Consider the following 24,777-nt stretch of genomic DNA (forward strand, 5'->3'; position numbering starts at 1 on the left):
GGATCAGGTCTCACCTTCAGTCTGGCCATTCTGTGGCACCACCTGACCGTTCAGAGCCTCCACAAGGGAGATGGCCTCAAAGCCCGCAGGTACCCCCTCCTGGCTCACCGGGTTCTCGTCCGGCTCCGTCTGTAGTACCCACACACACACTGTGACCACAAAGATGTGTGTGTGTGTGTGTGTGTGTGTCTGTGTGTGTGTGTGTGTGTGTGTGTGTGTGTGTGTGTGTGCTAACTATAACTGGGTTAACTCACTCCGGACAAATAGTTTTCTCCCTTGCTTTCCCCTGCAGATGACCCCTTTGTTAGGGTTAGGAAAAGAATCACAAAAAATACAAAACACAAAGTATATGAATGAAACTCCCGGTACTTTACCCACTGATCCCTCTTCTACCATCGTGAGTACACCCACCCCCCTCCCTCTCTTCACAGCCCTCAGAAGCTGAGTCACTGTCAGTACCTTCTTGCTGGTAGCTTTCTTCACTGCAGATACTTTATTCAATGTCTTCATCATCTTCGTCGATGCAGAAACCTTCAGTCTGAAGCATTTCAATCACTTCAACAGCAGTAAAAATCTGCTGTCGTGATCTAGTTTGCTCCAAAAATTTCCACTTGTATTGTCTGCAACACCATGGGGGTGGGGTGGGGTACATCAGTACAACCATGGTCCATCTACCACCCTTCCTGCTGTTGCCCACACACAGGCATGTGATCCCTAACTTTTTATGAACTGTATATCAATACAACCATGGTCCATCTACCACCCTTCCTGCTGTTGCCCAGACAAAGATATGTGGTCCTTAACTTATTATGAACTGTACATCAGTACAACCATGGTCCATCTACCGCCCTTCCTGCTGTTGCCCACACACAGGCATGTGGTCCCTAACTTATTATGAACTGTACATCAGTACAACCATGGTCCATCTACCACCCTTCCTGCTGTTGCCCACACACAGGCATGTGGTCCCTAACTTATTATGAACTGTACATCAGTACAACCATGGTCCATCTACCACCCTTCCTGCTGTTGCCCACACACAGGCATGTGGTCCCTAACTTTTTATGAACTGTACATCAGTACAACCATGGTCCATCTACCACCCTTCTTGCTGTTGCCCACACACAGGCATGTGGTCCCTAACTTTTTATGAACTGTACATCAGTACAACCACGGTCCATCTACCACCCGTCCTGCTGTTGCCCACACACAGGCATGTGGTCCCTAACTTTTTATGAACTGTACATCAGTACAACCATGGTCCATCTACCACTTTCCTGCTGTTGCCCAGACAAAGGTATGTGGTCCTTAACTTATTATGAACTCTACATCAATACAACCATGGTCCAATTACCACCCTTCCTGCTGTTACCCACACGCAGGCATATATCCTTAACGTTTTATGAACTCGCTATATCCATATATCCATGGGTCCTCCACCCTTCCAGGTGGTACTTAACTTTTTGTGAGCCCCGTATATCAATACATCCCTGTGTTCTCCTCCCTCCCTCATGGTCCTCAATTTCTGTGACCCTTGAATACTGACATGCCCAAGGGTACTCCATCCTGTCAGGTGATTCTTAACTTTTTTGTGAATCCTGTACAGTTAATACACCCGTGATCCATCCTCCACCCTCCCATGTGGTCCTTAACTTTTCAAGAACTCTGTATATCAAGATACCCATTGTATTTGTATTTGTATTACTCTTTTTGTCACAACAGATTTCCCTGTGTGAAATTCAGGACTGTTCTCTCCAGGGAGAGCGAGTCACTACACTGACAGCGCCACCCTTTTTTTTTTCTTTCTTTTTTTTCTTTATTCTGCCTGAAATTTTATTTGTTTTCCTATCAAAGTGGATTTTTCTACAGAATTTTACCAGGGACAGCCCTTTTGCTGCAATGTGTTCTTTTACATGCGCTAAATGACTAGCGTCCACACCACCACTCAAGGTCTAGTGGAGGGGGAGAAAATACTGACGACTGCCAGTGTGGTTCGAACCAGTGCGCTCAGATTCTCTCGCTTCTTAGGCCGACGCGTTACCTCTAGGCCAACACTCCACTCCATCCTCCGACCTACCTGCTGTTGCCCAGACACGGGCGGCAGCTTTCTCCTCATGGCACGAATCTGCAGCAGAGCCCGGAACTTCACCCGGCAGATGGGGCACATGCTGGCCTGGTAGCGCAGCGACTCGGCACAGGCGCTGCACAGGCACAGGTGGCGACACGGCAGGATGAGTGTGTCGCGCATGTCTGACATGCAGATGACGCACTCCGCCCCGCTGTCCTCCACCTCTTCGTCGGGGTCAACATCCTGTGTGAAAGTGTTCAGTCGTCATCAGCAGGTTTGTCGAAGTATCATCAAAGACAACAACTATTTCCTTACAATACTCTTTTCAGGAATGATATAATCAGCTGTATGTGAGCATATCTTCACAGCCGACTATTATTTTCTTACTGTATTCTTTCATGACTAAGGTAATCAGCAGTATGTCAACACACCATCACTGCGTATGATTATTACACTTTGAGGAATGATGTAAGTATGTCAAGGTATCATCACAGCTGACTGCTATTTTTCACAGCACTCTTTTGGCGAATAATTCATTCAGTGGTTTTGTCAAGGTATCATCAAAGATATCATCATATTTGACTGCTGATGAAAAAGTGCTGTTTCTTTACTGTACTATTCTGAGAATAAACATAATCAGCAGTGTGTCAACATATCAACACAGCTGACTACTATTTCTTATCTCCAGTGTTTGAGGAACAATGTAATCAGCGATATGTCAACAGATGACAGTTGACTGTTTTCTTTCTGTGATCTTTTCAGGAATAATGCAATGGGGCTGGGGAGATCTCCACAATGATCAGGATAACGTCATATATGAAAATAATCGATGCTAAATGAAACATCATCGGTTATCAACTCCATTTTGAGTGTCTTTTCAGCTAGCTCAAAGTGAGATGTGAAAGTGAAAACAATACTATAAAAGGAAAATACATTTGATTTGGCTGAAGACAGATGAAGTCATATAAAATGGGTGAAGCAAAGCTCGAACACCTGCAAAAGGGGCGCGCAACTTCTCTCTAGCAGGAATTCATGCTCCAACAGACTGATCAGTATGGAGAACAGTTATGTTCTTTCCACAACAATTTAAAATTTCCAGTGCTATATTTTCTACATTATTATTATAATAATATTTAAAAAATCAGCCCAAACTAAACAGACAATGCTAAAAGATTTGTTTTTTTTAACTCAATCAGAATCTCAAGGATTATGGTCCACTGAAACATCACACAAACCTGCGAACACATCTTTGAAAGACAAATTGAAAAAGACAAAAAAAGACAGAGAAATCAACAATGACTGAACAAGCAGTAAAAATAAAAGAAAGAAGAAGAAAAAAGAAAAGAAAAGACAGAAACAAAGAGAATACACCAAAACGAATGAACAGCCACTGTGAACACACAACTGGACTGGGTTGGATGTGCAATCTCTGCCACCCAAACTTTACTTCGCATCAAGATTTTTCCTAAGTCTGCACTATTTCAACAAAGGTAAATTCAAAACTCAAGACTGGTTTACTGCCAAAACCAAGGTACAAAAATTCACTGTTCAACATGTGCAAACACTGGAATAAAATGTAAGTAAACTAAAATAGTAAGTAATGAATAAGTAAGAAAGTATGCTTAACTAGCTTGATGCTGAAAAGGTTGCTCCTCAAACAACCCAGCCAAAGTATGTGTGCGTAAGTCTCACCTTAAGGCGCTCCATGTTCTTGTTCTCAATGCCATAGATTTCCTGCAGGAGGTAGCAGAGACCATCCACAAACTGCTTCTGCTTCAGCGGCTTGATGATGTAGCTTCCCTCTGGGCTTTTTTCGATCACAGCGTACATGATGTGCGAGTGGCCTATGTGCTCTGTCCACAGATGTAAACTGCTTGTTACTTCTTCTTCTTGTTTTTTCAAGGGTGCAAGAGAGAGAGAGAGAGAGTGGGAGTGTGTGTGTGTGTGTGTGTGTGCGCACACACACACGTGTGTGTGTGTGTGTGTGTGTGTGTGTGTTTGTGTCTGTGTCTGTGTGTGTAACTATGTTTTAAAATAAGTGTATTAATGTATGTGAAATGATAATGTGAAGGTGAGTGTGTATGTGCATTTGTTCTTTAATTTAATATGTAAATCATGCATCTGTGTGTCCGTGAATCACCAAGCACATGTGTGTGCAAAGTAAATTACAGTTTGTCACCAGACATTCATGACACTTTGATATCAGTAAGAAATCACTGCCTTATGCTCACTTGAACTTACTGCCCTCTGACACTTAAGCACATGATGTGACCACAGGGACTGTAAGTGGTGCATGCATGCATGCATGCATATATGTGTGCGCCTGAAAACACAGGCGACCACACACATACACTTTATGTTTTTGGTAATGCAAGCTCAATACATAAACACTTTGAAAATGTTAGTTAATAAAATATTGTAGAGAAGAACCATTTTCCCATTCTACTGTCAATGTCATGTTCCTAGCAGGACGACTAGTAATAACATGCACCATCCGCCTAAAGAACAAGAGAATTTGAGCAAACAGGATCGAATCCCACATTCTGCCAGTATTTTCTCCCCCTCCACTAGACCTTGACGCTAGTTATTCCGATGAGGAGATAAACCAAGGTGTATAGCATGCATTTAGTGCATGTAAATGAACTAATGTCAATAAAAAGGTTGTACCTGGCAAACTTCTGGTGAAAAATCCACTCTGACAGGAAAACAACTACAACTGCAGGCAGATAAAAAGAAAAAGAAAACTGGTGGCACTGCACTACAACAAGAAGCTCTCCCTGGGGAGAGCAGACCGAATTTCACACTCAGAAATCTGTTCTTACAAAAAGTAATACAATACAATACAATGCAATGCAATACATTACAACACAACCCAACACAACACTGAGGTCAGGCATAACATATATCCTGCAGTGAGTCTGGCACTTTGCATACCACCACTTACCCTCTTCTTCCACCATACAGTGTATGACAATGGGATAGATCTCCTTCTCCACACTGTACTGCCACTGCACACAAGCATCACACAACAAGGCAATGCATCAGCTGAACACATCATAGCAAGCTACTTTGTCACAGCCTACAACTGTTGCCCAATGTGTTCAGTGGTCTTGAGCCTTTCAACGGTTCAGACGCCAATCAGCAACTTCCTAATGGAACGTTTCAGACGCCGATCGGCGACTTGTGCGTTCAACGCCTCGGGCACCGACCGGCGACTTGTACACTAGAGTTACCAACCTTGCTCATTCTTCTTTTCGTGAAACCACACAAGTTCAAAATGTTCATATCACATGTTTCCAGAACATCTATTCTACGTTCGAGTTGCAAGTTGATGCACGTTGTCTAACATTTCCCAATTTATTTAGCAGATTTCTCCAGGCAAAGCATGGCCAGCACTTCAGGAAACAAACAAAATGGTGTTTACAACACCATGTCAGCACTGCAAACGATTTTAGACAATAATTCTCCCACTGGTGTGCCGATTGCTGACAGTGACAATGGAGAAGAATTCGCCAGACCGGTCAAGAATGATTGACAAGTAACACAAAGACGCTTAATAATGTACAAAGACATTTGTGAAAAGAGCCATGAAACCTTCCAGTATTGCAATACAGAGTGTGCATGGTGTTGATGTTTCCAAATATGATGTGGTGTTTTTTTAGTGTGTTTTTTTGGGGGGTTTTTGGATATATCAAATTGACAGAAATACATTATTTAATAATGTACAAAGACATTTGTGAAAGGAACCATGAAACTTTCCAGTTTTGCAACATGCAGTGTGTGTGGTGGTGGTGTTTTCTCTAATGAAAATGCTGGTGATACTCTGTGTGTGTGTGTGTGTGTGTGTGTGTGTGTGTGTGTTCTTCTCATACCTTCACAAAGGTGAGTGCACATTTTATAAAACTGTGATATGTCTATGTTTCCAGTTGTATTTCCCAGTCTGTGTGTTCATTTTTCACTTGAAATAGTGTATTTTATGTTTAAAACAATAAGAGTATGTGAAAACTATTCAAAAGTACATACTTCAGTCAATGTGTTCATTCAATTAAAAATGCTTACATAATTTGCATTCTTTGCCCTTTAAAATGAGCTATGAATGAAGAAGACTGAATGAGTAGAAGCGAAGGTGTGGCAGTTTAAAGTGGGTTGGTGGTGACACAGTTTTCCCTCTCCTGCACAGCTGGTTTTGACAGAAGTGTCCTGCTGCTCAGCTGGTTTGTGCAGTGAGCTAGCTCTGCACTTCTGGTGATGAAAGGGTTAAAAGAAAGGTCAAAAGACTTGGATGGTGATTGTGAAAATCCTTAAAAAGCACATCCATGATAGCATGCATCAGGGTTAACTTCACAAATTTTGAAGTGTGTGTGCGTGTATGAGTGTGTGTATGTGTGTGTGTGTGTGTGTGTGTGTGTGTGTGTGTCTTCATCTCCAGTGTTTTGTCTGTGCTGCACAACATTGGTCATGCACGGACAGTCTCTGGGTCAAGGCCTTTCACGACCAGCAGTTTAATTATTATAACCAGCAATTTCAGTTTTAACGACAGCTATTACAAATCAACTCCATTCCTTTTCATGTCCGTCTATTTCTGGTAGGTCATTTAACTTACTGCTTCCCTGCTATTTTTGTTGCTGCTGTTGTTTTAGAGGGATTGCATTCATAATCCCACTAGTGGCTCAAGCAACACAAAATGTGGCTGGGTGTTCCAACATTGTGTAACACATCAAGAGGAGAACTTGTTTCCATGCAGCACTCATGGTCATACTTTTCACATAGTTGTCTCCATGTCACTAGGACATGATAAGACTGAAAGTGGTCTGTGACTCTTACACAGGTGTTGTGTAGATTTCTCAGGTGCTGAATCATGCTTTCTGTCAATCCCACAAAGAAACATATGCGTGGTTTTCTTTCTTTTCTCAGCAGTAAAAAAGGGTTCAGCTACACGGAATTAGAGTCATCACTGCATTAAACCTGTTTAAATTCTCTGAAAACTTATTTAAAGAAAGAACAAGCGTACAAAAATAAAGGCATAAAAAAACAAGAAAGGAATGCTCACATTTAAGAAAAGAAATAACAGTCTCACATCAAAGCAAAATGACACAGGGCCACCAGAAACACAAACTCAAAAGTATACCTTACCTCTTCTTCAGGAAATTTACTGGGGTCAATGAGATGACCCGGCTGGCTGAAGACCTGGGCAACTCCACGCTTGTAATGGTAGACCTCAGAGCTCTGTGACCCGTGTTTGGAGTGATACCTGATACACAGCACATTTCGCCCTATCACCGCCAGTGATGCACAACTTTGTTATTCATGAATAAGTTAACTAGGTTGAAACCCAGAGTACAACAGGCACTGGTCCTAAGATCTAGCTGTTTTTCCTGGTTCTACTTCTATTTTCTCAGTTTATCTCCAACCTATTTTCTTAAACATATGCACAGACATGGAGATGTCTCCTTCACAAAACTGTACCTTCTAAAAAAAATTTTTAAAGCATCATACTCTAATTATGTACATCGCTTCTTGATATAAGAATCAAACTTGCATAGCAAAAGAAATGAAAAATTCAGATGCAATGTACCCTGATTGTATGCAGGAACACCCCTTTAATTTCTTGTATGAAACCCACTGATATATTACAACTAACATTGCACACATGCACACACAGGTATGTAAAGTCTCTCTCTGTCTCTGTCTGTCTGTCTCTGTCTCTCTCTCTTGAGGTTATAAATGATGTGGGCACACTCCAGACACAAAAATCTCCACATACATGATGTGCCCTCCCGCAACCTCTTCTGCGGCAAAGTAGTGGATCCTGATTGTGCATCGTACATCCGAGTCAAACATGAACTCTATGTTGTACTGGGTGCTTGAGTCCTCCTGATCCAGGGACAACTTCTCCGCAGCCATTGCTCTGCACAAAAATTCATGATATCATTAAAACACCCTGTAGCCATTGCTCTACACAATAGCCTATAATTACTGTATTACTAAAACATCCTGTAGCCATTGCTATACACAATAGCCTACATCACTAAAACATCCTGTAGCCATTGCTCTACACAACAGCCAATATTCCCAAAACATCCTGTAGTATTGCTCTACACAACTGCCTGTATTACCAAAACATCCTGTAGCTATTGCTCTACACAATAGCCTATATTTCCAAAACACCCTGTACCCATTGCTCTGCACAATAGCCTATATTACTAAAACATCCTGTAGCCATTGCTCTACACAACAGCATATATTACTAAAACATCCAGCCATTGCTCTGCACAAAAATTCATGATATTATTCAAACATTTCTGTAATTCAAATTCAAAAACATTACTGATCCACTGCTCTGCATAATTATTTGTTACATTAATCAAGTATCTTTTCGACACTGCTCTGCACAAAAATTCGTATCATTAAAACATATTGCAGCCAATGCTCTGTACAATTATTACATTATCTAAATATCCTGTAGCCATTGATCTGCACAAAAATTCATATAATTAAATTCAAAACATCCTGTAACCATTGCTCTGCACAAAAATTCATACCACTAAAACATCCTGAAACCGTTGCTCTGCAAAATTATTTATTCCATTATTTAAATATTCTGAAGCTATTGCGCTACACTATTATATATTCTATTATTCAAATATTCTGTAGTCACTGCCCTGCACAATAAATTATATCATTTATATATATATACATATATATATATATAATATACATATACATATATATATATATATATATACATATCCATTGTGACACAGAGGATTCAAATGCAATACAATTCAATAAATACAGTTCTTTTTCTTCTCGTTCATAAAAATAAAATACAATGTAATATCCCATATCCATTGCTCTAATATAATCAAATTTTCACCTTACAGCATGGTTCATCCTGTTGTGCAACATTGCCCTACAGTAATAAGAAGCAAAAAATAATATATATGAATTCACGCCTGTATACATATGCACACACCAATAACCACGCAATTGCCTATCCCACTTTTGACTTTTCCTGTTATTTTCCACACATCCAGTACTAATTTCTTTGAATGTTAGAATAATACGATCAGTTTTCCACTAAATTATAAAGAATACTGTACTGTAATTGAATTGTGTAATATTGCACACAGACAAAAATACAATAATCACCACCCAACTCTGTATGTTAGATAATTTAGCAATTAAATCACAATAACATTTTATAACAAACCACAAAAAATCCAGGTTTTGGGGGAGGGGGTTGGGGGAGTGTTTAAGCATAGGGATGACATGTAAACTGCAAGCACACTGCACAATGATTTACATCACTACAAGACTATTGCCAAAGAGCTATATGTATGGTTTATGACCCACAAGCATTGCCAAGAGGTAATATCAACTACTTGAAAAGCATGGCACGTACTTGACAAGGCGCAGGGAGTCCTTCCGGATGTATACCAGACTCTTCAGAGTTTTTGTTGGCTCGTTACCTGTAGGAACTGGGTAAGGGAACTGGAAAAAGAAATAAAGCAGAACAAACACATAACGATAATCCAAATCCTTAACATTACTCCATAATAAAACTCATTTATCAACACAGTACAAAAATACATGTCCATAATCTAGAAAAGTGACAATATTCATAACAAAAACACTTCTTTTTTTTCTTAAAACACAAACATGAAAAAAAAATAAAACATAAAGTTGACCTTAACTCAATTCAACAGGTTACAGGACTCATCCATGCAAAATGAAAAGGGTCTTTCTCTTTCTTCACTTTTTGGAAATTACATTTTTCTATTTGTTACACTTAGAGGACTTTTCCTGCTGAATGACAAGGCATAGACCTATCATACTGTATTTGTGCGCACACATGTGCCCACACATTTCCCAGGGTAAGTGTGCATGTGCATGTATGCATGCACAAAATAGGGATTTGGATTTACAAAAAGAAATGTATGCTTGGACAGAGACAGTCAAGTGATGAACATTACCTCTATACACAGTATAGATAAAAATATATATAGTAAGTTGAGTAACTGCCACTGAGTGACTCCATATGAATGCACCTAAATACTTAACTAGTGACTGCACTGTCCAGAATAAGTGTAAGTTTGCATGGTTTAGCATCTCCTCTATCTTCTTCAATTACCTCTACTGTCTACACTTTCACAAATGAACTGTCTGCAAACACTGAAATGTCTAGAAATGAGAGAAAAGGAGGAATCACAGAAACTGAGAAAGACAACAACAAAAGAACAAAACAAAAAACGATCAGGAAATGTCACATCAAAGGAAAAGAAGATAAAAGAACTGCAACCTAGCCTTTTCACTGTTAAGTCACACAACTAAAGTTGTCATGACAAGAACACAATTTCCGAAGGCATTTGCTTTACCCAACTTCTGACAGACATGCTGCTGCACTCAAGCAATGAAGACAAGAGAGGCAAGGCCTTCAAGACTCACTTGTGATACACTTTTTTTTTTAAAATCTAATAGCTAAAATGTGTTCTGTATTTGTTATTATAAAGCTTTGCGTTAAAAAAAAAAGAAAAAAGAAAAAAAAAAGTCCTAACCAGATTCGAATTAAGTCCCCTAGCATTAATTACAGAGTAATTTCCCTTTTTTACTATCTGCACCAAAATGTTTGCAAAATAAATAAAACTTTCATGCTTAGCAAAAGAAGTTCCTGTTTGAACAAAAAATGATAATAATGACTGCTCTTGTTGTTGGGTCAGAATATCAGATCAAAGTGCCAAGTTTACAGAATACAAAAAATTTAAATATAACAGTAAATGCAGTTTGCATATAATTAGGCTTCATTTTTTCTTCTTTTTTTTTGCCCATCCCAGAGGTGCAATATTGTTTTAAACAAGATGACTGGAAAGAACTGAATTTTTCCTATTTTTATGCCTAATTTGGTGTCATTTGACAAAGTATTTGCAGAGAAAATGTCAATGTTAAAGTTTACCACGGACACACACACACACACACACACACACAGACAACCGAACACAGGGTTAAAACATAGACTCACTTTGTTTACACAAGTGAGTCAAAAAGCCCACTTACTAGTTACTTTCAGCAGCAACTGTGAATCAGTTTAAGTCAGCAGTGATTCACTATGCAACTGAGCGAACTACTGTTAAACCATTTACAAAATATCTACTAATCCTGATTGATCTGTATAAACTTCACAACAGACCAACTCGTCTTTCAAAAATTAATGTACAAATAGCACAAACCACACAATCATGCTTACATATGTGAAAATCTATACTTGTTAATAATATTAATACTATAATAGTGCCTTATTTCTTTGCCATCCTTTCAATCTTTTTCAAATTAAATTAATATACAAACACTGCAAATAACAACATACTGTATCTGAATGTGCATCACATTCACACTATCACAGTACAAATTTGCTCATGGTATCTTTTAACTAGTAACATACTTACAGGTACAGGTTTATTGCCGAGGAAATTAAGGTCTTCATTTTCTCCAAACAAATATTCTCCTGGCTGTGGGGATTCAAATCTCTCACCCCCCATAATGAAGTGCGTCCCAAAGTAGCTTCCTGGAAACAAAATGGAAAGAACATGGCATAATAATAATAAACAAACAAAAAAATCCAGTTCACATAATAGATCTGGATACTATCTAATCGAGGGTATTACCAGGTAATACTAACAGTAGTTTTAGCTATAATAATTTGATATCAAACTGATTACTGAATTAGTAATCCATGACTAATGGGGCTGGTTTGGACACAGAAAAGAAAGGCTACAATGTATAAAAATCAATATCATTCAGCAGGCTGTGACAATATTGATATGAAATTAACAGAAGAAAACAACGAGGAAAAGGAAAGAATATTTCATAATTTGTTAAAACTTTTCACAGATTCAAGACTTCAAACCAGATACTGGTCATCAGTAACATAAATAATGGTATATATATGTTTCTGTAAATTCTAACAACGTCCTTCATCACACACACACACACACACACACACACACCGTGTAGTGAGTAAAAAGTGAAACATGAAACGATCATCATACTGGATGATCACTGAGATTGTACTGTAAGTATTAGCTGAAAATATATCAGGATCGTTTAGCATTAATGTTACCAAGGCCATTCCTATTTTGAAGAATTTTTTTTCAAGATCAAGCTGAGTGCGTTTGTAGAACCCCTGGCGATCACTGTCTCTGCCTGTACTGTACATTGCGAAAATAAGGCAGAAAATACAAGGTGATCGTGTGATTGTTCATTTGTCGGATTCTTTTCTTCTTCAAAATTACTCTGATATGCATAGGAAAGGCAGATGTTTGATCCCTGATGTTGAGCAACTGTCGATGCTCGTCGACAAAAAATAATGAATCGTAGTATAGATCTCAACAAAACATTACATCTGTCAACGATACCTGTCTTTGGTGGGTACCGATAGGCATTTGTTGACGAAATGTCAACAGCTTCGACACCTGTATTGCGTCTGTTTGAAAAAGTAGCACCCATCGTGTCTATTCTAAACAAGTTTCTCAATATTATTCTATCCTCGCAGATCACAAGCCTATCACTCTACAAGGAAGCAGGAAGTGACGTCATACATAGCACTGTGTTATTATGAGATGAAAAATCAACAAATACAACACAACAGTTCCAGAGTTTTTTCGCTCCTTCAACATATACAGATGCTGTCACTATTCATCACACTGTATATTCAGAAACTCTATGTTTAAAATATCCTTCGGATTTCCTCAGTTTGTCATTTGTAATATGCGTTAGAAAATTGATCACATTCATAAAATGCTATGTTCGCTGTTCTTTCTTCCTCCCCCGTTTGCAGTGCACCAACCAATCGCAATGAGCCTCACAGGTCGCCAATCCCGGTTGATCAATCACATTTTCCGACACCAAGCCTATCGGGCTGTGTTTACAGTCAGGTCAAGGAGTGTGGAACCAGGTTATCGTTTGAAAACAGTCGTATTAATCCAACCATGGACAACCTCAAACAACAAGTTATGATTAACCAGTTTGTATTAGCAGCAGGATGTCATGCCGAGCAGGCCAAACAGTTGCTACAAGCTGCGAAATGGCAGTTTGAGGTGAGCACTGTCTGGAGCGGATGTAAACATGGCGAATGTTTATCATTCAGTCTGACATTACTTCTGCGCAGACATGACTCGACTGCTATGGACTGAGTGAGTGGTTGAGGATAGTTGTGTTGTGTTCGTGAGTTTTTAACTATTTAATAAACGCCGTTGTATTCCGTGTTTCAGACTGCTCTCAGCATGTTCTTCCAAGAGACAGCAGTCCCGACGAGATGTCGAACATGCAACGGACACCATACAAATGGAAATTACCCGGTGAGTACTCGTGGTTTGTATTCGACCATGTTGATGACATCACGAGTGCGTAGGAGCAGGCGCTTTTGTTGGTAAACAAGAGTGGATCACACGACATCAGAGACACGTTGTTTGGTTAATCCCCCCGATTGTGCATTGTAATGTTGTTGTTTTTTTGTTTTGTTTTTTAAAAAATTGCGTTCGTGCGTAGTAATTTTCTTTTTTCTTTTTTTCTTTTTTAATATATATATATATAATGCGAAGAGTACAACAAAGACCGGTGACTCAAGTGAATGACTAATCATACAAAATAAAAGCAGGACCCCGATCTTTTTTCCATTTACTTTTCATGAACACAAAAGAGACAGCATTTATTCTGGCAGTTTTTTGATTGAGAGCGAAACAAGCAACATCAAATAATATGTTGCACAACCCAAATCTTCTTTAAACACAGCTTAAAAGGCAACATTTGAAAATTGTTTTAAATGTTTTATGTTTTGGGGATTTTTTATGGTATGAGTGTGCAGTCAATAAATTACAAAATTGTCACAAATAACAGTAACCTCAATAGAAATAGCACTGTGATACAGAACACAGACAATATGTACTGTTGCTAATCAACTTTATGAAAATATTTTTCTGCCTTTGTATTAGCATGTGATGTGAGTTTTCTTTTCTTCTCTTTTTTTTTTTTTTTTTTTTTTGTTTGTTTGTTTAATAAAAATCAATAATATTTACTTTGCAAAATAGTGTTTTTGGAGGTTATTTATTTAGGGGAGCAGGGGAGGTTGGTTTGGGTTTGTTTTGTTTTTTGTTGTTGTTGGTTTTGGTTTTTGTTGGTTTTTTGTGGGGTTTTTTAGTTGTTTTTTTGTGGTACTGTTATTATTGTTAGCTATGGTAAGAAGTATGAAAAGATGGAACAGCATATTGCAGTTTTATGATAAAACAAAAAGTATACATTAACTTGATTAAAACAGTGTTTACACTGTGAAGTGTTAACTGAAATTTACAAGTAGTGCTGAAGTTGATTATCATGATGGATACTTAAACAGCACATTCTGAATCTAGAAATATGCTTTAGAATTAGATAGTTGTAGATGATGAAGCAGATACCATCATAGGTAATGATGAATTTGTTTAAGTAGGTAGTTGCCTTAATAGGATGGAGAGGGAGACTATGAAAACCAGCTTGCTGAATGTTACATAATCTGTATATACTTTGTACCAAAATAATATATATGAACTGTAGATTAACTCATTTAATGATTATTATGTTCTTTTTTTAGGGGGGGGGGGTAGAATAAGCTTTTCTCATTCTTTTCTTTTTATACTATAATTACTAAATTAGATAGATTATTCTATCAACAGATTTGCTTCACACATGATATTTCAGTTAGCTAGCTCGCTCTCGCTTGCTCTCTCTCTCTCTCTCTCTCTCTCTCTCTCTCTCTCTCTCTCTCTCTCTCTCTCTGAGTCTGTCTCTCATGCAAAGACACACAGAAAAACACCAACAAACACACACACAAACTAATCCATGAGCATTAACTTACTGTACAAACCACCAAGTAACTACCAGGAAAGTGTCAACTTTTTTTCTTTATTTATTTTATTTCTTTTTTAATGTATACTGTACAGAGCTCAGTTTGGACTTGGTTGTAAAGACGGCTTCACACCATGACAGAATCATACAGCTTTCAATGTTTATAATTAATGACTGTTCAAGCAGAACCATGTCTGAGCCACAGGGCATTCAGAAGGCACATAAATAAAGACCCTTTGCAGCTCTGTGTATGGTCCTCTTTTTGTGTTGTGGAACTCTGCCAACTCGCCATTTCCTGGCATGCATTCAGGTGAATGGGGCTGGTTGGGCTTGACTGTTAGTGTTACAGTGCTCACTGTGCTGTAATGGTTTCCTTCACAGTCACTCCACCTTTCACCATCTGTTCCATACTTAATAGTCTGAGAGGTCCCTGAGACTGGGGTGTTATATGGTTTTAGCTGGATGTTGCTCTTTTGTTTGTTTGTTTTTTTGTTTTGTTTTTTTGTTGTTGTTTTTTTTTGGGGGGGGGGTTGTTGTTTTTTGTTTTTTTGTCATGAGCAGGTCAGTTAAAAATAGCTATAGACTGGATGAAATTGACAATGTGGTGTGATTAATTTGGCCATTATTAGCTTCAAAATATACTTTATTTAGTGATGTGAACTATGAAGTTGATGTGACAGTTGTGGAAATGCAACATTAACTCAGACACGTGGTTGTCCCATTGGATCTGTGTATCCCATTCATTAAGTCAATATGAATGATACATATATACCGGTATAGATAGATATATTATACTTACACAAAAATAGACACACACATGTACTGATGTAGACAAAAGCAGACCATCAGACCATTGAAAATGTATGACCCCCAGGGGGAAAAAAGGTGGGCTGACATTGTAACAACAGTTGTTTGGGGAGGAATTGTGCACTGAGAGTGATCTGCTCAGCACACCAGGGGATAATCATCCATGGAATGCTTTTCATTTTAAAGAGGGGGGGGGGGGACGGTAATAAAAAATGTATTAAAAAAAACAAAGTGCAAACACAGCTTAAGAGTTGATATTCAGCTACATGTATCCTTCAGTGCATTGCATCAAGAGGAACATGACTATGTTTACCTATCGCCTCGTTGAATTCACACTGGATGCAGATTTCACTCACTGTCTAAATTAGTAAATATATATAAATGATGCACATATATTTTTCTGCACAGCTTGTAGATCTGTGCCCAGGGTACCAGTGGAAAAAATGCTTTAAAATTCAAAGTTTAAGGTTACATTTACAGTAGAGTACTTTTTTTTGTTCATGTTATACAAGAGAAACAAAACAAAATCGGTATTTTACAATTATTTTGTTTTTCATTTGATGTTCCTTGAGTATTCCAGTGCTGTTGTTGCTGCATAAGTTAAAATGAATGCTGCTTGCATCACCTTAAAGGTTGGTTGTGGTTATTTATAACCCCTCCAGGGAAAAAATGAAATTCAAATATCATTCATAGTAAATTCAACTTGTTCCAGCTTAAGAGTGAAGTAGACTTGTATGTGTGCATGCAAGTGTGTGTACTTAATTCTAGCTGAAATTATCTGGAGCTGGCACCAAACCATAAATGAAAAGTGGTGGTGGTGTTTTTTGTATCCATAATGTGACAGTATTGAATATGTATACACTAATTATTGTATGTATACAATGTAGCATAAATTAAAATTTAAATAAGCTAAAGTAAATGCTGGGGGGAAAAAATTATATTTTGCGAAGGCAAACAAAATGATTCACAACCAAAATAGATTTTCTTACTGTAGTGTTGTGTACATTAATCTAAAATAAGTATTTATTGTTCAAAGAAAATCAAGTTACAGTCATCTGTTGTGAACAACAGTTTAACTAAGAGATAAAAAGACCATTGACACTTGTAGTAAACAGCCTCTCACAATAATTTAAATAAGAGATAAAAAGAGCATTGACACTAACAAACAACCTGTGCGGCTTAAGTGTAACATGATAGTATAATTTTGGGGTTTAAACTGTATTATGAAGCCAGAAATTGCAGCACATATAAATAGATAATATGTGTTTTATGCTATTAATATTTTTGATACTAAATAACTGTATTTTAGATGTGTTTGATATTATGGCACAGTATTTTATAAAAATTTTATTTGCACATTTTTATGATTTTGTAACACAAACACAGTGGCATTGACACATGTGCATGCACACATATTACTCACACTCACAGCAGGTACATCAAAAACACTCAGTCCATGTCGGGAATAGTTTTGTGGGCATTGCCAGTACCATGATTCTTTAGTATGATTCAGTTTAGTTTATACACTTATTTTATTTGATTTTGGCTACATGTACTCTGCTGGAGGAGGACAGACATTGAGGAGAGAAGAGGGAAGGAGAAATGTTTCTCTCACTGATTAATTTATTTTGAAGTTATTATTGAAGTAAGCATCACAGTAGTTCATCAACACAATTTTATGTTAGTATGTAAAGACTACTGCAAAGTTAGCTTTATGTAAAGTGATTATTTCATTTTTGTCTGTGCAGTACTTTATAACAGTTTCAGTCAGTGACTAGCTCAGGGTTTTTAAATTGGCTTTTGTTGTTGTTTTTTTGTTGCAGTTGTGTGCCCCAGCCAATACTCCAGCTACACCCCCTAACTTCCCTGATGCCTTGGCAGCCCTCTCAAAACTCTCCACAGCTGAGTCTGGCAGCAAAATGTTTGGATCTCCCACCTCCCCATCATACACAAGTCACTCTCACAACTCACCTTGGAACACATCTTCTCCACAGTATCCCCCCATGGCGACTTCCCCCAAAGCCATGGAGGTGATGGAGACACAACGATAGACAATACAGACGCTTTGGCATTTGGTTGGGTGGAGTGAAGGCAACTATTATCAGTGTGTCCATGATGGTTGGTTTTTGGACAGAAAGGACAGCCTTTGAAACAGTAACTGGTTTGTCATGGCATCGTCAGTGTAGTCTTGGCAAGTTTCTGGATTTGGGAGTCGGTGAGGAGATGCAGAAGGCAGCCTCTTTCTTTTTCTTTCTTTCTTTTTTTTTATTTTTTTATACTGAAAAGGTAAAACAGAAGGAGTGAGTTTAAAAAGGTGGAAGAAGAGGGTGTTTATCCCCATTCTTTTGGGAATGAGATCATTTAAAAGAGTTAAGTTTACTATGTTATCGTTAAGTGAAATGTTTCTTCATGAGCAGGAAATTATTTGGATTCATTTTCCGAGATGAGGTACAAGAACTAAACAGGATGATAAAGAAGTGCTGAGTGGAACCCAATTGCAGCATTCTCTGCCTCCTGTGTGAGCTCATGCAGGCAGTTTTTGTACTTGATCACATCCACTGTGTATCCTCTAAGAAGCAGTAGTATGAGAGACAGTGTAACTCTTATTTGACTTTCACTTTTGAACAAAAGATAGATCTGTTTACTCATGTCGTATGTCAGTGGAATGAGGTATATTACTTGAGTAGTGAAAAAGTGTAGTCACTTGCTTTTTGGAGAACAATTTTATACATACTATATGTGTAGTTTTGTTGATTGCAGGTGTTTGTTCTTCACCATCATTATTTTGTCTGTGAACCACCTTTTGTATTATTTGATACAAGAAACTACAGATTAATTCTTCTTTTACTTTTCTGCATGCACATTATTATCATTGTGCTTTTATAAAATAAAGTTGTCGTTTATCTTCACTGATTCAGTTGGTGCACTGTATAATATCAAACATTAGGTCACCATTGTTATCATCATTATTAATTTCAATTCAAGCAATGTGTTCAAAACTTTTTTTCACATTATTTGAAGGTAGCAGCACATAGTTGATTATGCCAGCAAAGAATACACTTGACCTAGATTATTATCAGTTGTCTGGGACTCTAGTTTACTAAAGCTTTGAAATGTGGATTTGTTATCTCTCATTCTTTGTATTAGATTGTGAACATCTGTGTGTGTCAGATCGTGTTGATTTATGTCAGTTATATCACCTCATCCATACACTTGGAGGATATATTTAAAATGATCTTTTTTGTTTCACTATTGTATGTCGGGTATATACATATTTATATATGTGTGTTGTATGGTAGCTTTTCACTTCATTTTGTCTGCCTGAAATACTCCTCTCCCCTTACTGTGTACTAATTATTGATTATAAAAACTCACCCACCCTTAGTGGCCCAACCATCTGTAAATTGAAGCCATCTTCACCTCCACTCCCAGATCTTTCACCAGTTTTGTTCAATGCTTAATCCTTGTGAGAATGGTACTGTATGTTTTTCAGAGCCCCTCCATTGCATGCTGAAGTTTGTTTGCATCATCCATCCTTCCCCCTCCCCCCACACCCCACCCACCCACTCCCTCATGCCCCTCCCCCAACCCCATCAGTCATTAATATAGCCATGTGCAAATGTGTCATAAATTCCAACATGTGTAGAGGTTTTGGGGATGATTTTAAATGTTGACTGGTGGAGTGTTGTTCGTTTGGCAATGGTGTTTTGTTAGGCAGTTTGTGTGCATATGTGACTGGCTGGCTGTCATTGTGTCACTGACAGGTGCTTGCTGGTAGCACAAACTACATTTTTTTTGTTTTTGAGGTGATCTCAAGTACAATTCAGTCGATTCCTCCATACCCCTCCCCCCCTTCCTCTTCAAATAGAAATACACAATATGTGTGAATGTATAATTATTCTCTTACTAGTCTTAGTCTTTGTAAGGCGAGAATTGAACATGAGAGTTAGCCAGATGAATGAAAATTATTTTATTGAAAGTTTTATCCTTCCTTGTTTTTACCAATATTTTTTATGTTTGTGTAATTCACAGGGTTTCAGTTCACATGCTTTTTGTGAAGAATACAGTATAACAAGATGAGTTTTATATCAGGAAAGTCAGTTGGTTTCATGAAAATATCATAATTTATATATAATTTAGCAGTAAGACAAAATCTGAGAAAGAAATATATTTATAAATTGAAGTGTGATAATAAAAACTGCCTCTGTCTGTATACACTCAGCAGAATATTATTGGAAAATTTAAGATAAGCCACCAGTAATCTTACTGAAATATAGAGTCCAGCACTGACCGTTTCATTATTGCAGCCAGCATTTTGGGCATTGAAAGGAGAGGGTTTGAACTAGCAACTTAAAAACCTTTATGTTTTTCACCATCTTTCGGAGTACAGACATAGCTTTCAAAGTTATAAAAGTATGAAGCATGTCATGGGGGTAAAATCAAAAACCCCAGTGGATTTGAACATAAAACAAGCCAGTGCTAATCTGTATGAGTTGTATTTTCATGACATTGGAAATATCTGGCATACTACTAAAAAGCAAGACAGCTCATTGATTTTAATATTCAGCAGTGCTTAATTCAAGTGCTGTCCATTCATAAACCTGCTCTGTTTGGTGTTGGTTTTTAAGCACTTTTCATCTCTTTTTTTTTCTCTTTTTTTTTTCTTCTTTTTTAAACAATCGGTTACAGTGATTGTAATAATCAGTATGTCTCTCTCATGGTCTTATTCATTGATGTTTTGTCAGTATTTGCCCTATTTTGTGGCAAATAGGGTTGTTTTTTGTTTTTTTTTTGTTGTTTTTTTTTAATCACTGCAAGCCCCCTATTGACAACAATATTAGCTTTGTCGCGGAGTCAGACTGAATGAGCGTTCTTCCAGGGTGGAGACTACATCCCTCCAGCTACTACCTCCCATGAATCTGCCCACTAAAGACCTTGAGAACATTCAGCCCAAGCACATAAGGAGATGGGAGTCAAAACAGGTCATCATGAGAGCAGAGCATAAAAGGCCACAGCATTTTGTGACAATTTGGTCGTGTTTGTCAAAGAGAAGTGCATAATTTAACAACAAAATCAGGAAAAAGTCATGGCAGCCCTGAAATGGCCCCTTTGTGGTTGGCTCGGCTATGAAATAAGCAACAAGTGAAGTTGTCATGGGAGTTGTGTTCTTGTTGGTTTCCATTTTCACCAGTCAGTAGCTTGCTGAGGAGTTTGAAAGGTGACTGGAAACATCTGGTCGAGGTATGAAAATGGTTCAGGTTATAAATGACTCTTCCTACAGTCTCCTTTGTTTCAGGCTTGTTCCTCGGATATTGTTTTGAAACCGGTGTGCTGTGGAGATAGTTTTGCAATGGGTGTAGTTTTGCCAAGGCTAAATCATTGTGGATTGGTTGCAGGGATGGATGCTGCAGATTACATGGTTTCTACTTTAGGTGCATTCCTTGCTCATGAATCAGGGAGATTTGGTTAATCTTGAGTTGATGGGCTGTTCATGTTCGTCTCTTGGAAACACTGCTGTTCCCCCGTTTTTCTCTTTGAGCCCCCCACCCCCACCCCCACCCCCTCTCTCTCTCTCTCGTTCCTCTCTCTCCCTGTTCTTTAGTTTCTCTCTCTACCTCTGTTTGGAGGATACTGATAGAATGTGTTCATTTTCATTAGTTGATTATTTGATTTTTGCTTTGAGATGTTTTGCATCTGAGAAATAGAAAGGCACATGGATGAAATAATCAGAAATTTCCCAAGAATTCTTTGAAGCAAAATGGGAATTTGCACAGAAAAACTAGGTTGACAAATTATTTCAGCATAGAGAGGATAGCATCCATCATGATAAATGATATGATGTGTAAACCATGTAAATCTCAGTTCTCATCTGTTCTTTTCAATTTTCTTTTCTTTTTTTTAAAGATTTCATTTTAAATCCCATGTTTCTGCTTCTTCTGGTAGCATGCTACTTAAATATGAATAAAGAAAAGCGCACTGCCAACTGCATTCATTTTACATTCTTCATGGTATGTAACCAGTATGTATCAAGGTTAAAAGACTTCAAAGAGTCAGACACATCTTTTCCTTCTCTAGTTCTTAAACATTTTACTCTTGACAAATGAGGTTTATTTATTAATTTGTGCACATTTATTAAAAGGTAAGGAACAAATACGTACAGGCTTATGAATGGTTTGTAAGTTTGATTTATCAGTTTGTGTACCTATAAAAGCAGCACCAAATGATAGATCATCAGTATATTGCTCCTCTCCTTCCTCTCTCCCTCTTGCTCTTTTCCTCCCTACCTCCCTCTATCTCTTTCTCTCATGTCATCTCATTTCACAGAATCTTTCTCTGTTGAATTTTACAGTTTTACAGTAATTTGTACCTGTTTGGTTCGTTGTTTTGTTTTTGTGGTTGGTTGTGTGTGTGTGTGTGTGCGTGTGTGTGTGTTTCTTTATTTTAGTGATATGGTTACAATGCAATATGAGTGTGTGTGTGTGTGTGTGTGTGTGTGTGCTCACTATCTTGGCACAGTGGCGAGTTGAGATGTGTTCTTTTGGACAATGACCAGATTCCTATAAAATGCTGTTTAACATGTCTGTGTGTACATGTGTGTTTCTACAAATCCCAGCATGGATTTTTGCTGTTTCATAATTTGTGATTATATTGTATATTGCTAGTGTCTTTGATCAAGAGATGAATGAAATTTGTATTCAGTGCATGAAAATAATCACCTTTCATTTTCTTTTCTGTCATTTTTATACATGTAGCCTTGTTAGAGAAGGCTGTGTACATGTTATTTGATTCAGATGCTGCTCTGTCTTACCTTCATGGAAAGTGGATTTTTTCTTTGAGGAGTTACTTATAATTCATGTTCTTTTACTGTATTGCTGAGAAGAAACAATTTCCCCTGTCCTTATCTCTGTATACCTCACCATCTGTGTGCGTTTTGTTTCATTTATGATGGGCAAACTGTTCATGTTTTATAAACATGATCAGTTGTGTTTTCTGGTTTTCTATTCTTTTCTTTTCTTTTTCTTCTTTTTTTTTTTCTTTTCTTTTTTTTTTTTAAGTGTAAATATACGTGGCTTGTGTTAACATTATCACACAACCTCCACCCCCACCCTGTCCCACCTCCAACCCCTTGACTAGAGATGCTAGTGTCAGTCCATCAAAAACTTAATTGATCATGGTGTGTTTTTGTTGGTGGTGTTGATGTTAACAATCATGCTGGTTTCTGTTTCAACATTGTTGACTTTCCTTTCATGTCTCCCCCTCCCTCAACTCCAGTCCTCATACCCCGCTCCCCAGCCCACTCCCTCCCACCCCCAAACACCCTGTACACATAATGATTGATTGTGGTGTTAATGTTAAATGCATGATTGATCATGACCATGTTGACCTTTTTCACTTTATATTTTGAGTCTGTTGGTTTATTGATTTGTGCCCATTCACCCCTGACCCTTTCTTGACCTTGTAGAAGGGCAAGGCAGGAAGTGTCCTCATGATGAAGATGATCCCAAAACAAGATTTCAAAAATATTGTGTTTGCAGGCATATATATATGGGCTCTGAACTTGAGCAACAAGCTGTTTGTAACAGTCCATAGAAGTGTCAGAGTTTGCTTAAATTTTCAGTTCTTTGTTTTTAAGAGAGAGAGAGAGAGCGGGAAAAAAAGAAACAATAAATTAATGGTGATTAAAAAGAAAAGTTGAAATACACAAAATCAACCGCCTGGGCAATCAGCACGTGCAGTCATGAATTAACTATTAACAGGTGATTTGAAAACTAAAGAATGGTGTAAAGAAAACATTATCTCTTTCACACACCGCCATACTCATTCAAAAACGCTCCCTTTTTTTTCTTCTCTTTTTTTTTTATGTGATTTTAAAGTTTTGGAAATGTGAAAGAGTTTAAATTTAAGAATTGTTTAAACAATTGAAATTTTAGAATGTTGTGGCAACTCCTCAGAAGAAAAAAGGAACTGCTAAAATGTTGATGGATATCTTATGGACAATTGGAGTCCATGCCATTGTAAATTTGTCTGTGGGTGATGTGCACTGTCAGTGTCATTGTCATCCTGCTGTCATTAAAACCATTGGCTACTCTCTGATTTGACTTGTCACTGTGTGTGAGTATGTGTGTGTTTGTATGAGTATATATGTATGAGTATGTATGTCTGTATGGGTGACAGATGCTGGAACTCTCTCTCTCTCTCTCTCTCTCTCTCTCTTTGTATGTGTACATTGAGAGAGAGAGAGAGAGAGAAGGAATGTTCTGTTATGTTTTGAAGTGAATGGACACTACCCTTGTACTGGATAAATTACCTACATTAAGTGTTTTGTTCTCTCTCTCTCTCTCTCATGTGTTTCCAAAAATGAAAAGTTGCCTTCATACATGCTTTTTCAGACTAAAATGATTTGAAAAAACGCACATGCGCACACACAGTTACCGGTCTGTATGAACTCCGAGAATGGAGTATAATGATGAAATCCAATGAGGACGTAACTCAGGTCAGGTCAAGCTTAACAAGTAGCCCCCTTTCTGTGATTTTGGCTAGAAGGCAGTCTCTGTCTCTCTCTGTGTCTGTCTGCCTCTTTCTCTCTCTCTCTTTCTGTCAGTAGCACTAATTATTTGTTTTTACTGCATTCCATTAATCAAAAGGTCGTAGTATGCTTTTTCAAATTGCTGGAGCGAGTATCACGAACGGTAGTACCTTTTCAACAAGTATACACATGCAGAATTAACTGATTTCAGGTGAATGGCAAATGGTGGTTGCAAGTCCTTAAAAGTCTTACAAAACGACCCAAGTTTGTAAAGCATTGTTGTTGTTAATGTTTCTTTGGTTGGTTGTTTTTTTTTCTTTATTGAAAAAATACAAACATTGTAACCTTGTTTCTTTTGGTGATTGATAAAGCACAGACAGAAAAATGTTTCTCCTTAATTTCAGTTTCAAAGGAAAATATCTTCTTTTTTTTAGTCTCAAAGGGATCTTTCTAATTAGTAGACGAAAATTCATGCAAGAGACATAATGGCTTAATAAGCCAG

General features: G+C 37.8%; 2 protein-coding genes across 4 annotated transcripts in view; one reads left to right on the forward strand and one right to left on the reverse strand.

Moving 5' to 3' along the window:
* LOC143292844 (E3 ubiquitin ligase RNF157-like) overlaps window positions 1–13,034 on the reverse strand; it is a 24,813-nt gene extending 11,779 nt beyond the window's left edge. For 2 of the 3 annotated variants that reach the window (XM_076603465.1, XM_076603467.1), the window contains exons 1-9: window positions 12,481–12,888; window positions 11,512–11,630; window positions 9,474–9,562; window positions 7,833–7,976; window positions 7,202–7,319; window positions 5,013–5,076; window positions 3,761–3,921; window positions 2,078–2,311; window positions 15–129 (exon numbers count right to left, since the gene is read on the reverse strand). In XM_076603465.1, the coding sequence (XP_076459580.1) occupies window positions 15–129; window positions 2,078–2,311; window positions 3,761–3,921; window positions 5,013–5,076; window positions 7,202–7,319; window positions 7,833–7,976; window positions 9,474–9,562; window positions 11,512–11,630; window positions 12,481–12,571 (1,135 nt within the window). In that variant the 5' untranslated portion in view covers window positions 12,572–12,888. Of the gene's footprint in view, window positions 1–14; window positions 130–2,077; window positions 2,312–3,760; window positions 3,922–5,012; window positions 5,077–7,201; window positions 7,320–7,832; window positions 7,977–9,473; window positions 9,563–11,511; window positions 11,631–12,480; window positions 12,889–12,911 lie in introns of those variants that run through there. The other variant, XM_076603466.1, reaches the window with a different exon arrangement.
* LOC143292845 (UBA-like domain-containing protein 2) lies at window positions 12,920–23,839 on the forward strand. Its single transcript, XM_076603469.1, has 3 exons — window positions 12,920–13,161; window positions 13,336–13,422; window positions 17,572–23,839. Exons 1-3 carry the CDS (start codon window positions 13,054–13,056, stop codon window positions 17,797–17,799), a joined length of 423 nt encoding a protein of 140 aa, XP_076459584.1. The 5' UTR covers window positions 12,920–13,053; the 3' UTR covers window positions 17,800–23,839.
* The last annotated feature ends 938 nt before the right edge of the window (window positions 23,840–24,777 follow it).

The sequence above is a fragment of the Babylonia areolata genome, chromosome 18 (assembly GCF_041734735.1).
Source record: "Babylonia areolata isolate BAREFJ2019XMU chromosome 18, ASM4173473v1, whole genome shotgun sequence".
In the NCBI taxonomy this organism is placed as follows: Eukaryota; Metazoa; Mollusca; class Gastropoda; order Neogastropoda; family Buccinidae; genus Babylonia; species Babylonia areolata.

What these genes read in the sequence shown, in the direction of transcription:
- LOC143292845 (XM_076603469.1), top strand. Translation starts at nt 13,054, where the DNA reads ATGGACAACCTCAAACAACAAGTTATGATTAACCAGTTTGTATTAGCA. An exon ending in CTGCGAAATGGCAGTTTGAG is followed by an intron (nt 13,162 to 13,335) that starts GTGAGCACTGTC and finishes TCCGTGTTTCAG; the next exon opens with ACTGCTCTCAGCATGTTCTT. An exon ending in ATACAAATGGAAATTACCCG is followed by an intron (nt 13,423 to 17,571) that starts GTGAGTACTCGT and finishes TTTTTGTTGCAG; the next exon opens with TTGTGTGCCCCAGCCAATAC.